Below are 13402 nucleotides of genomic sequence, written 5' to 3' on the forward strand. Positions count from 1 at the left end.
AGAGAAAACCGCCTTCGGGACTAGATATGGGCACTATGAGTTTTTGGTGATGCCGTTTGGGGTAACTAATGCACTTGCACCTTTTATGGACCTAATGAATAGGGTGTTCAAACAATTTCTTGATAAGTTCGTTGTTGTGTTTATTGATGATATATTGATTTACTCCAAAAGTAGGGAAGAACATGAAAGTCATCTGAGAACTACCCTACAGATTTTGAGAGAGAAGAAGTTGTATGCAAAACTTTCCAAATGTGAATTCTGGCTTGACCACGTAGCATTTCTGGGACATGTGATTAATAAAGATGGCATATCAGTGGATCCACAGAAAATTAAAGCCATTGCAGACTGTCCAAGACGAACTAATGTGTCAGAAATCAAAAGTTTTCTGGGGCCTGCAGGTTACTACCGCCGATTCGTAAAAGACTTTTCAAAACTTGCTATGACATTAACATAGTTGATATAGAAAAGCATGCCATTTGATTGGACTGATCAGTGGGAGTCAGCCTTCCAAGAATTGAAGACTAGATTGATAACTGCACCTATCTTGACATTGCCTAACGGAACTGATGGGTTTCAGATTTACAATGATGCTTCCTATAAAGGTTTGGGGTGTGCGTTAATGCAGAATGGGAAGGTAATTGCGTATGCTTCTCGACAACTCCAACCATATGAAAAGAACTATCTAACACATGATCTTGAATTAGTAGCTGTGGTGTTTGCTCTAAAAATTTGGCGACATTTGTACGGTATGACTTGCGAGGTGTACACCGATCATAAAAATTTGAAATATTTCTTCATCCAAAAGGAACTGAACATGAGACAATAGAGATGGCTAGAATTGATCAAAGATTATGACATGCAAATTCTGTATCATCCAGGGAAAGCAAACACCATTATAGATGCGTTGAGTAGAAAGTCAATTGGGAATTTGTCTTGTTTGCTCACCGGTCAAACAGAGTTATTATGTGACTTGGAAAAGAATAAGATTGAAATTGTATTGCATGAACAGGGCGGGATCTTGACCGCCATTTCTGCTCAACTTGCAATGATTGAAGAGATTAGAGAGAAACAATTGCAAGATGAATTTCTAAAGAAGAGTGTGGATGAAATAGATTCAAAACTGAAGCCAGGATTTGTTCTGGAGAACAATGTGCTGAAATTCCAAAATAGACTTTGTGTTCTAGATTGTTTGGATTTGAGAAAACGTGTTATGACTGAAGCCCACACCTCTAAATTTTCTATGCATCCAGAAAATTCAAAGATGTACCATGGCTTGAAACAAAATTTTTGTGGCCGGGAATGAAGAAAAGCATTGCTGATTTTGTGGTTCGATGCTTTCATTGCTAACAAGTTAAAGCTGAACATCAACAACCTACTAGATTGCTACAATCACTTCCAATACTAGAATGGAAATGAGAGCACATTACTATGGACTTCATTTTGGGATTGCCTCGTTCTTTTGGAGGTATAGATTCTATTTAGGTCATAGTTGATCGTTTGACTAAATCTGTTCATTTCTTACCTGTGAAAGCTTTTTATAATGCAGATAAGCTAGCTAACCTATATGTAAATGATATTGTGAGATTACACGGTGTGCCAGTGTCTATTGTATCTAATAGAGATCCTAAGTTTACTTCAAGATTTTGGCAGAGTCTACAGCAAGCTTTGGGGCCTGAATTGAGACTAAGCAGTGCTTGTCACCTACAGACAGATGGCCAATCTGAATAGACTATTCAAACATTGGAAGACTTGTTATGGATGTGTGCCCTATATGTCCAAGGCAATTGGGAAACCTACTTACCATTGGCCAAATTTGTGTATAACAATAGCTACCATTTGAGTATCAGCATGGCTCCTTATGAAGCTTTGTATGGTAGGAAGTGTCGTTCTCCAATTTGTTGGACCGAAGTAGGCGATAGACCCTTGTTGGGACCAGAACTTGTGCCAGAAACAACTAAAAATGTGAAATTAATTCAGCAGAGATTGAAAACAACACAAAGTCGCCAAAAGAGTTATGCAGACGTTCGAAGAAGAGATTGAGAATATGAAGTCGGGGATAATATATTTATCAAACTAACTCCTATAAAAGGCTAGACGCCGTTTGGTGTAAAGGGCAAGCTAGCACCGAGATATGTTGGGCCATATGAGATTTTAGAGAAGATAAATTTGGTGACGTATCAAGTAGCCTTACCATCAGTCATGGAGCATATGTATAATGTTTTACATGTATCCATGCTTCGAGAGTATTTGAGAAATCCATTTCTTGTGATTGAACCAACTAATGTGCTTCTAAAAGATGATTTTACTTATGAAGAACGACCAATTCATATTGTGAATTGCTGGATTGAAAGATTGATGAACAAAGAAATCCCATTGGTGAAAGTGGATTGGCAGAACCACGGAGGTGCATATGCAACATGGGAGACCGAAAAAGACATGATGAAGAGATACCCTGAATTATTTCCTTTGGATCCAATATTCTACCAAAACGAAGGTAATTTGAGTTTAGAGGACCAAACTCTTTTAAGAGGGGAAGACTGTAACAACTTCAACCCATGATTAACTGTTAAACCATGATTAAGAATTCTTAATAAGTAATTAAGTTGAAATCCTGAGTTAATTATATGTGCATTGCATTATTTGTGTTTATATCTGTTAGTTGTAGGAATATCTGTTTGTGTTTTGTTCTGCGAATTGAAGGCCTTATCGGCATTCGATCACGAAATTGACTTGAATTATGTGTTAGTTGGAATTTTTAGAACATTATGGTAGGTTTAATTGAAATTCGATTCGGAGGGAAATAATTAGAATAAAATAGTGCAAATTTATTTAAGTTAAGTCAAACTTAATTAAGTTTCTTATTTGAGCCTATATAAGGCATAGATATCACTTTGAGACATCTTCTCCTCATCACTTTGAGCATAAAACATGAGAGAGAGGAAGGGACCAAGAGAGTTTGGGATCAAACTTTGAGTTTTGTAAGGAAATTGCTAGGAGATTGGAGAATTACTTAAGAGCATCACCAAACCTTAAAGAATTGAAGACTCTAGGTGAGAATCTGATCTTTAAGCTTTGTATTCAAGACATATGTGATAGTGTTCAAGATAGTAAAATGGCTTAACATGAGAATTGAACTTAGATTAAGGAATTTGGGATGAATCATTCAATGCATGTATAAGTCATGAAGTTTTGAGTTTAATTTCAAAGAATTTCAACATGCATGTGTTCATCTTGCCTTTGGTTTGAGAATTCATGAAGTTTACAACCAAATTATCTCAATAGTTCATGATTTGGAACCTTTGAAGTCAAGAACTTCTATGCATGGCATGTTTTTAATATTTCAAGTTTGAGTTTGAGCAATTCACATGCTTTTGGGCCTTGATTTTACGAAATTGCTTTCATTTCAAAAAGTTATAAGTTTATCTATATGCTTTCTCAACTTTGGGCTCAAAAAGATGTGTTTTGAAAAGTTGAAGATGGGTTTTGGAGTTTGGATATGAATCTGGAAATTCCAGAATTTGACCTCACCGCTCGAGCGATAGATTCTGCGCTCGAGCGACCACTTTTTTTTTTTGTACCTCAGCTCAAGTGACCAAAAGTTGGCTCGGGCATAAAATGCATGCTCCCAGTAGTTTACAATTTTTATAGATCGCTAGAGCGACTAGAGTTGCGTTTGAGCGAGGACCTCAGTCTCATGCTCGAGTGACCGTCCAGCGTTTGTGTCACGCCCTAAAATTTGGACAATTAAATATTAAATTAGGACTAAACCCCAATCATATTCTATCATCCGAATCCTAGGGGTGAAACAAAATCTAAACGTTCACGTCTCCAAAGGGTTTAAGTAAATTTCCATCCTCAAAAGATTACAAGGGATAAAAAAAACTAACAAAACGCCAACCAAACCATCTACCATAATTTCATAACTAACCAATACCTCTAACATTAAAGTAACAATAAATAGTCAAAATAACTTAAATAATGTAAGGTTACAAACCATGCCAAATTCTCCAAATACTAAAGTCATAAAAAAAATAATAAATACATAAACTAATATCAATCCTAAGCTGAAGAAAAAAAAAAAAATCCAAGAGACATGTCCAACAACTATAGTTATTCCACGTCACCACCGTAGCCCCAACTAATCCTACAAAGGAAGCTTGGCTGCACTCAAATATTACGCACCTGAGATGCCAAGAGACAAAACGAGTCAGTATACAAGTATACTGGTATGAGTACAATTATTTCACACCCACGTGTCCACCAGACACAAACAAAAATACATTTAATTCTTGTTACGGGACAAGACAAGTAGTTCCATCCGCACTGAGACAAATGCGTAGTTTTCTGAGATACGGCGACATTTAGTTTCTTATCCGTACACAACTAAATATAAATTAAGTATAAAATAAATGAAATAAAAATAAACATATAGTGGGTCAGCCCTGCATAAAAAGTTAGTAAGAGCCACTATTTTGCCAAAAAAAAAAAAAAGTTAGTATAATTCAATCATAAGTAACTTGCTGAAAAAGTATAAAAATACACCGTTTCATGCTTAAATAATTCGAATTGACCAAAACTCAAAGAACAAAAGTTGTACAGAATCAAATTTTATAAATGGTAACTTAGACAAATTTAGTAGAAACTGAACAGGTTGAGAGAAAAACTTAATAGAAAATCTTAAACGAAATTCGATAAAAAATCTATAACTGAAAACGAAAAGAAACTGCTGTAAAATGATTTTTTTGGGAAAAGTTCAAAACACGAAAAGTGTTCAGAATAATGTTTTACTGTAGTTTATGCGTAACCAATTAAAATGAGCTCGTTTCGTGGGTTAAAACAGCCTCTAAAATCTGCATTGCTAAAATGAATAAAAATTTCTATAACCAAGATCATCCTATACAATTCTAATTGATCTTTTTAATAAAAAGTTAAAACACAAAAGTTGTCTAAAATCACGGATACATGCCTCTACTCAAATTTCGTAATTTATCAAGGTCGTTTACTATTTTTCAAGATGTATAAATTAACACAATTCACACTATACCAATAAACTCATAATTAAATTCTGTGTACCTTAACTCCACCACTTCGACCTCCACTTTCAGCTATTCATATATCCCATGTGCCTCCCGTATACCTAATATCGCTTCGAAGCCAAACTTGCACGGGGATATCATCCCAAGTTTGACCCACACTCCCCGGATGGTTAGCATATACGTATGCGCGTAAATCAAAGCACTCGTCTACTCATGAGAATGATGCAACAACATATATACACAATCTCTTATCTTCTCATGAGAACAAACATTATAATGCCAAGCCTAAGACATTTAAATAAATCTCATAATCCTCACTTTTTTTTTTATACACTCTTTCTCACCAACACTCAAATAAAACAACAATCCATGGAGTCATGGTGGAGTATAAGGAATTTATCTATGGGTTCCGAATTAATTTTAATTTCATACATCTATGAGTGTGATTACATTCACAAAATAAATATATACAAAAACCCTAAACCTTACATATACATTTAATCAAATCATGAAATCAATTCATTATCTACATACAAATACAAAATCAAACCAACATCAAATCAATAAAAATAACGAATTAAATATAAATCAAGGGAAGTGAGTTTTGTACTCACAATATTTTTTTGAAGATCAAAGAAATATTTGAAAGATTTATGGAACCACCAAAACAAAACCCTAACCCTTTTCTTCCTTTTTCTTTTCTTCGTCATCCCTTTTCATGCCACACACAACACTCTATGTTTTGATTTTTTTTTTCTCTCTCTCTCTCTCTCGGCTCTCTGTGAAAATTCTTCCTCAAAAAGTGATTAAACCTAAGTTAATATTATATCTCATTGACTATTATATTATACTATATATATAAACCTAAGTCTAAATATATAATAACCTAATTTCCTATTATATTATGTTATACAAATAAATCACAAATATAACATATATAAATATAAATATCTTATATAAAATCTATATCAATAATTTCTTTTTATATATATATATAAATATAAATATTCAGATTAATTATATATAATTAACTGTGGGGGCTGAATATTGGGAGACATAAAAAGGCCGAATAATTGGACCCGGAGAGTCGAAATATACACATCGCATTCGACTCCGTCTTATACATGCAAATCCAAAAGTACCCTATTCGGCCAAATAACCAGTTGAGTAAGGGGTCGAATAAAGAGCGGTTTGCAACGAAAGGAGCCGAGTAAATAGTTATACGGCGAATTGAAGATGGGCCCAGCGCTGAGTCCCAAGAAAGAAAAGATATAAATAGAAGAACATCAGCTAGAGAGAGGTATGTGAGAATTAGTATGCTTAACTTAAGATACAAGCAATCAAGAGAGTATATACTGACTTATTCGTCGGAGTACTAATTTCGGCACCCCCGACCAGAGTGTTCATTCCTTTTTAGGTTATTAGCTGAAGATCTTGAGCGTCCCATTGGATCCAAAGAGTATTTCCAAACCACTTCCCCACATTAACTAACACCTTAAATTAATTAAATACCATATTAAATTCTTATATAACTATGCAATTAATAAAGCCAAAATAAAATCAAGTAATAATAAATAAATAAAGACTTATGAAAAATTAGGGTCGTTACAGTTCGTCGAGTGGAAAAAATCAAGCAACCAGTACTTTTGCATAGTTTACAGACTGCTTGAGCAAAGTAGGTTGCGCTCGATTGACCACTCACATTTTTGGACCTCTGCTCGAGCGAGGCCCCTGTTTCAATAAATTTGGCTAAGTGTTGAATAACATGTTTTGGCATCTTCATTGCATCCTAGGCATTCCTTGGCTAAGATTAAGACATAATAATGAGGATAAAGGCTAGAAACACACTAAGAATGAAATGAAAGAAGTTATGTGCGATCCAAGCGTGTGTCTCATTTTGTGTATCTGTTATGTTGATGTAGGTCACGCACCGTAAGCCATTTGATTAGTTTGCTCTATCTGTCTACATTTGGAGCCACCTGTGAGTAATAACTCTATAAAGCTATGTTTAATTATACGTATTTTTCGACTGATATGATATGATTTGTTTTATAAAATGCTATTTTATGAATCATGAATGAAAGTCCATTTTTCTGAAATGTATTTGTAGCATCCTTAGTTCACGTGGCCCTCGCCTGGGGGTAACAATACTGTGGCCAATATGCATGAGGCCCTTGCCCAGGGGTAACAATATTGTGGCTTATACTCATGTGACCCTTGCCTGTGGGTAACAATACCAAGGTTTATGTTCACGTGGCCTTCACCTCGGAGTAACAATACCATGGCCACTTGTGCACAAGATGTGGACCTATGTGGTCATCGGTACCGACTATGCAAGAATTGATATGATATGATAGATAAATGGATGTACCACATATAACTGCTATGATTTCTGGTTAAGTATGCGAATCTAAATTTGTATCCGATGTGAAATCTGTTATGGGACATCATTCATTAATTCTTTACTCAGTTATTATTCACTAGGCTTCCGCTCACTATTTATATTATGTATGTAGGTGAGCAGGCGCGTGACCAGGCCTAAGCTGCTACCTGGAGTCTCTGTTTTGTCAGCCAGCTGTTGTGCCTCCAGTGAAGATTCCGTTTTGTGATCAGTCATGTTTATGTAGCACCCTATGAACAAGTTTCTTTCGACTATTGTATTTGTATTTCGAGCTAAGTTCCTTTTTGGCTATATCTGTAATATATGTGACGTAAGATCACTTTCTTTTGATGTCACAAATTTGTATATAAGGTTTTAAGATTATCTGTCCTATGTATGTCTGCACAGCTTTATGGACTAGGTATGTTTCTATATTTGCTTCTGCAGTCCCTTATTATATGATAATCTGTTTAGAGGCCTTTGGCAATCGAAGGATTATTGGCCAGTTACGATGCTAAACACAGGGGGCGGGTTTGGGTTGTGACAAAGTGGTATTAACGCACAAGCTATACCGCACACATTAGTCCATATGAGTTATAGGATGTCCTAGTAAGAGTTAGGGACATTTCATCTGCATGTGTGAGTGTGTGTGTTAATTTCGGTAAAGGTGAAAACTGAGCCTATCCATGAACAATGAAACTGAAATGAATGAACTAAGATTGAATGATTTGAACATTGTGAAAAAGGACTATTTTCCTATGTTTATAAGTGCTCTGTTTACCTATAGCAAATGGAAAATACAAGAAGTGACAGTACATCAGAATCCTCAGAGGCTCGCATGAGCCAAATGGAACAAATGCTCGCAGCCCCAATTGAAGTAATGACACAGCTGCAAAGACAAAAACCCTTGCCTCTTCCACCTCCACCAGTACAAAATGAGTTGGATAATAGTGACATAATCAACTTGATATAAAAGTTCAACAAAATGAAGCCGCCAATCTTTTTGGGTGGGATTGAGCCGTTGAGGCTGAAACATGGCTGCTAGAAACTGAAAAGATATTTGAGGTGTTTCCGTACTCGAAAATTTAGAAAGTTCTTTTGGCCAACTATATGTTAAAAGAAGAAGTTAGACGTTGGTGAATGCTTATCCGAGATAATAGTAGGACTATTATGTGGGGCCAGTTTAAGGTGATCTTTTATGAGAAATATTTCCTTCAGTACTTTCGGGATCGAAAGGTTTCTGAATTTTAAGAACTTAAGCAAGGAAAGTTGTTCATAGTCGAGTATGAGGCTAAGTTCATCGATTTGGCCAGATTCACTCCTCATATGGTAGACACGGATTGCAAAAAGGCCTGGAAATTTGAAGGAGGATTAGATCTGGACGTGTTCGATTGAGTAGGTGTTCTAAAGTTTCCTACATATGTGGAAGTACTTGATAGAGCATTGATGGCAACAAAGAAACAATCTCCAGCTCCAACAACTGAATGGGAGGGTAAAAGATCCGGATTTAATTTCAAGAAGGGTCGGTTATTTTCGAAAAGGCACAATACAGAATCCTCCAGTAGCTCTAGTCAGAATAATGGATCTATTCCAAACTATCCCGATTGTGGAAAAAAGCAAAAAGGCACCTGTTACCATGCCTGACGTGCTTATTTTCGGTGTGGCAAGATTGGCCACATGATTAGAGATTGTCTGCTGAGATTCGACGTTATTAACCTTCATATAGCAAGTTTAGTCGGGTCTACTTCAGTAGCAAGGTCAAATGCAAGAACTACTGCCAGGGGTAACGCTAGAAATGAGATGTTAAGATAGGGGAGAGTATTCGCACTAGTACTTGGGATTGTACAGAACAAAGAGTCTGTGGTGTCAGGTATAATTTCTATTTGTAAGCAAAATGCATATGTCTTGATAGATTCTGGTTCTATACCCTCATTTGTGTCCCATGTCTTTTCTTAGAAATTGACTAGGCCTTTAGAACCCATGAATTATTTACTATCTGTATTTACACTAGTTGGGGGTTCTATGATATGCACTTATGTTTATCCGGCATGTGAAATAGTAATTGGTGATGTGACACTGTATGTTGATTTATTGCCATTGGGTATTGACTATTTTGATTGCATACTGGGTATGGATTGGTTGATGAAGTATTATGCTACTATTGATTGTGTGAATAAATCTGTTGTGTTTCAATCTCTGGGGTTACTTGAATTTGTGTTTGCTGGGAATGGGGCAGTTCCTCCACCGTATCTGATCTCTATCATGAAATTCAATAGATTGTTGTGAAAAGGGTATCGAGGTTACCTATGTTGTGTTTTGATTCTAAATGCTGATAATGCTAATGTTGAGGACATCCCTATAGTTAACGAGTTTCCTGATGTATTCCCAAATGATTTGCCTGGGGATTTAATTGATAGGGAAATTGAGTTTATTATTGATGTTGTACCTGGAACACAACCGGTTTCTAAGGCCCCTTACTGAATGTCAACCTCTAAATCGAAAGAATTAAAAGTTCAACTCCAAGACTTGCTAGACAAGAAATTTATCGGACCGAGCACTTCAACTTGGGGTGCTCCAGTTTTGTTCGTTAAAAAGAAAGATGGGTCATTAAGGTTATGTATAGATTACCGAGAATTGAATTAAGTGACTATGAAAAATAAATATCCATTGTCTCGAATAGATGATTTGTTTGACCAACTCCAGGGAGCCCAAGTCTTTTAAAAAATTGACCTAGATCCGGTTACCACCAATTGAAAGTTAAAGCTGAAGACATAGAGAAAATCGCCTTCCGGACTAGATATGGGCACTATGAGTTTTTGGTGATGCCGTTTGGGATAACTAATGCACTTGCAGCTTTTATGGACCTAATGACTAGGGTGTTCAAGCAATTTCTTGATGAGTTTGTTGTTATGTTTATTGATGATATATTGATTTACTCCAAAAACAGGGAAGAACATGAAAGTCATATGAGAACTGCCCTACAGATTCTGAAAGAGAAGAATTTGTATGCAAAACTTTCCAAACGTGAATTCTGGCTTGACAGCGTAGCATTTCTGGGATATGTGATCAACAAATATTGCATATCAGTGGATCCACATAAAATTGAAGCTATTGTAGACTAGCCAAGACCAACTAATGTATTAGAAATCAGAAGTTTTCTAGGGCTTACAGGTTACTTCCGCTGATTTGTGAAAGACTTTTCAAAACTTGCTATGCCATTAACACAGTTGACACAGAAAAACATACCATTTGATTGGACTGAAAAGCCGGAGTCAGCCTTCCAAGAATTGAAGACTGTAAACACCCCATTTTTTACGGCCCTTATGACTTGGACACCATTGCATACACACCCGATGATGAGTCTAATGCTCGTCAAGTGCTTGAAGTCCTCAGCGGAAAGCCATAGCTTTGAGCCTTTAAAACCCTACACCCTTATTGCCTCATTCTTGGACCAAGCCTTGGTCTTTCAAGCTTGCAGTTTCTGGTGGCCTGCGGGCCATCACTTTTGGGCTGTCAGCCACCACTGATGGCCGGTCAGCTACCAGTTTCTTTTGCAGATATTTTGTGACAGTTGTGCCAACTGTTTGTATAGATGCATGCATCTGCACCCACATGCAGGGCTGGATACCCTTGTAGAGAATCCATGTTTTCTGTATATAGGAGACCCCTTTCTCATGTTTTAAGGTTAGAAAATTTTGAGATCAAAATTTTTCCTCTCTCTATAATTCTCTCTCTCTCTAGTAAATCTCTACACTTTTGCCTACAAATCCTTAGCCTTTGTGTAGACATCTCATTTTTGACCGACCTTAAGACTTAGACGTCACCGATTGAGCGCTTGGTGATGTTGCATAATGTGCTCGTTCAGAAGCTTCAGAGTCACGGCCGTGAGCCTTGCCTCCGGACTTCTGAACCCTCTTCTGTGCCTTGTCTCGGTTTGCGAACCAGACTCGGTTTTCTCTGTTTCTTTTCCTAAGGGGAGGGAGAGGTCCCGTAGACCATCTCTCAGTGTCCGTAGGCTACATTTCGTGGTTGTAGGCCATTTTGCCCATTTCGGAGTCCGGTTTCCGGTTTTTCGGAATCGTTGGCCGTGTGCCTCGGTTCGGGACCGCCTAACCATCTCTATTTGTTCTGATTTTTGGCATACTTCCTTTCTACTCCCTTTTGAGGGACACTGGGGTCTGAGAAACCCACTTCGTGCCCGAATGCCACTTTCGGTGCTTAACAGCCCATTTTCGGGACCCCGAGCTGCGTGTTTTGGCCCCCGAACATTCGTTTTGCAACGGTTTTCGTTCATTTTTGGCAGGTACCTCTGTTTTATCACTAGGAAGGTCACTGAAGGGTGGGAGGCCAGTAATTGTTGCAGCAACCAGTTATACATCCTCCGACGCCCTCCGGCACCCGTTTTTCACACTTCCGGGCTAATGTTGAACACCTTGGGGTCACATTCTTGAACTTTGAACCACATATTTGTGATGTACACACTTGGGAGGATCCTAAAAGTTGGTGGCCGGCCAGTAATTCCACCTGACCCTTTTGAACCCCTCCTTCCGGGCTAATGTTGAACACCTTGGGGTCACATTCTTGAACTTTGAACTACATATTTGTGATGTACACACTTGGGAGGATCCTAAAAGTTGGTGGCCGGCCAGTAATTCCACCTGACCCTTTTGAACCCCTCCTTCCGGGCTAATGTTGAACACCTTGGACCCACTTTCTTGAACTCCAAACCACATATTTGTGATGTACACACTTGGGAGGACACCATCATATGGTGGCCGGCCACTAAATCTTCTTGACCCTTTTGACCCCTAGCCGGCCGGCTAGGGGGTGTGGCCGGCCGGCCACCTGCAACCAAAGTAACTGGCCGGCCGTAATCCCCACACTGTTCACTTTACAGCTGTATGGCTTTATCCCCCAGAAAATATCAATATCCGGGGGATATTTTGTGGGGGAAAGTTGGCCTCCTTTTCCCCCACCTTTATACCCCCTTTTTGGCCCTTATAACCAGCTGGTGGAATCACATATAGGGGTTGGAAAAATTGTTCTTCAAGCCTCAAGATCCATATCTCCTTCCATCCTTCTCATTTTCCTAAAAATCCTTAAGTCCTACACCTTGTGTTTTTCATCACCACCAAGCTCTACCATCACCACTTCATTTCCAGCAACCAGGAGAGCTTCTCAAAGGCTAAAGGAGCTGCAAATTGGTCCAAGAAGCAACAAAAGCTTTGGTCTTCAAGGGTGAGTGACATTTCTCCTCTTTTGACCCTTTTTCTTGATCCATTTGTAAGCCCTATATGCTTTTTGTTTCAAGCTCCGGCCCTAACTGAAAGTGGCCCTCTTTTGAGCTCATCTTCACTTTTCATTAAGGGCTCAACCCTGTTTGAGCCCTCCATGATGCACTTGCTTCATTGATCCTCTTATATGTCATAATCTTGCATGCTATTTTTGGCCCATGAGTAATCTGTGAATGTGCTTATTTTGGGCCCTTATTCAACATTTTTGAAGGGCCCCTCACCATTTGATGCCTCCATGTGCCACTTGTAGTTATATCCCTTATTTGGCCCCATTTTTGCATAAATTGGCAGCCCCCTTTGCTTTTGTTTTTGGCCATTTTACAGTTCCGGAAATAGTCTTATTTTGGCCTATACTTCCTGTTTCATTAACATTTTTTTTCTGTTTGGGGATTATTTTGTATACTTCATGTTATAGCACCTTTTGAGCCTCAATCTTGTGCCTTTTTTTAGCATGTTTGTATATTTATTTGAGGTTTTCCATATACTGTAAACATTCATATTTTTGGTCCCTCTTCAATGTTGTAGAAGGAAATTTTTCAGTTTGGATTTTGCTTATATCACTTGCTTCATTACCCCTCTCTTGGCCCCTATTCTTGCATGCCATTTTTGCCCTACCTATGCTTGCTGTTTGGCCATGTTTATAACTGTGAAAGTGCCTTTTTTGGGACTGCCTAGCTTCTGTCTTTGCATCA

General features: G+C 37.9%; 1 protein-coding gene across 1 annotated transcript; it reads left to right on the forward strand.

Moving 5' to 3' along the window:
* Window positions 1-469: 469 nt before the first annotated feature.
* Window positions 470-1303, forward strand: LOC145812853 (uncharacterized). Its single transcript, XM_082908081.1, has 2 exons — window positions 470-746; window positions 879-1303. Exons 1-2 carry the CDS (start codon window positions 470-472, stop codon window positions 1301-1303), a joined length of 702 nt encoding a protein of 233 aa, XP_082764207.1.
* Window positions 1304-13402: the final 12099 nt, after the last annotated feature.

Source organism: Camellia sinensis, chromosome 15 (assembly GCF_055761805.1).
Source record: "Camellia sinensis isolate YWXY chromosome 15, ASM5576180v1, whole genome shotgun sequence".
Lineage (NCBI taxonomy): Eukaryota > Viridiplantae > Streptophyta > Magnoliopsida > Ericales > Theaceae > Camellia > Camellia sinensis.

Excerpts from the sequence above, each read along its gene's own strand:
- LOC145812853 (XM_082908081.1), top strand. The coding sequence starts at position 470 with ATGCCATTTGATTGGACTGATCAGTGGGAGTCAGCCTTCCAAGAATTG. Across the intron at positions 747-878 it reads AATTTGGCGACATTTGTACG|GGAAAGCAAACACCATTATA; the intron begins GTATGACTTGCG and ends TGTATCATCCAG.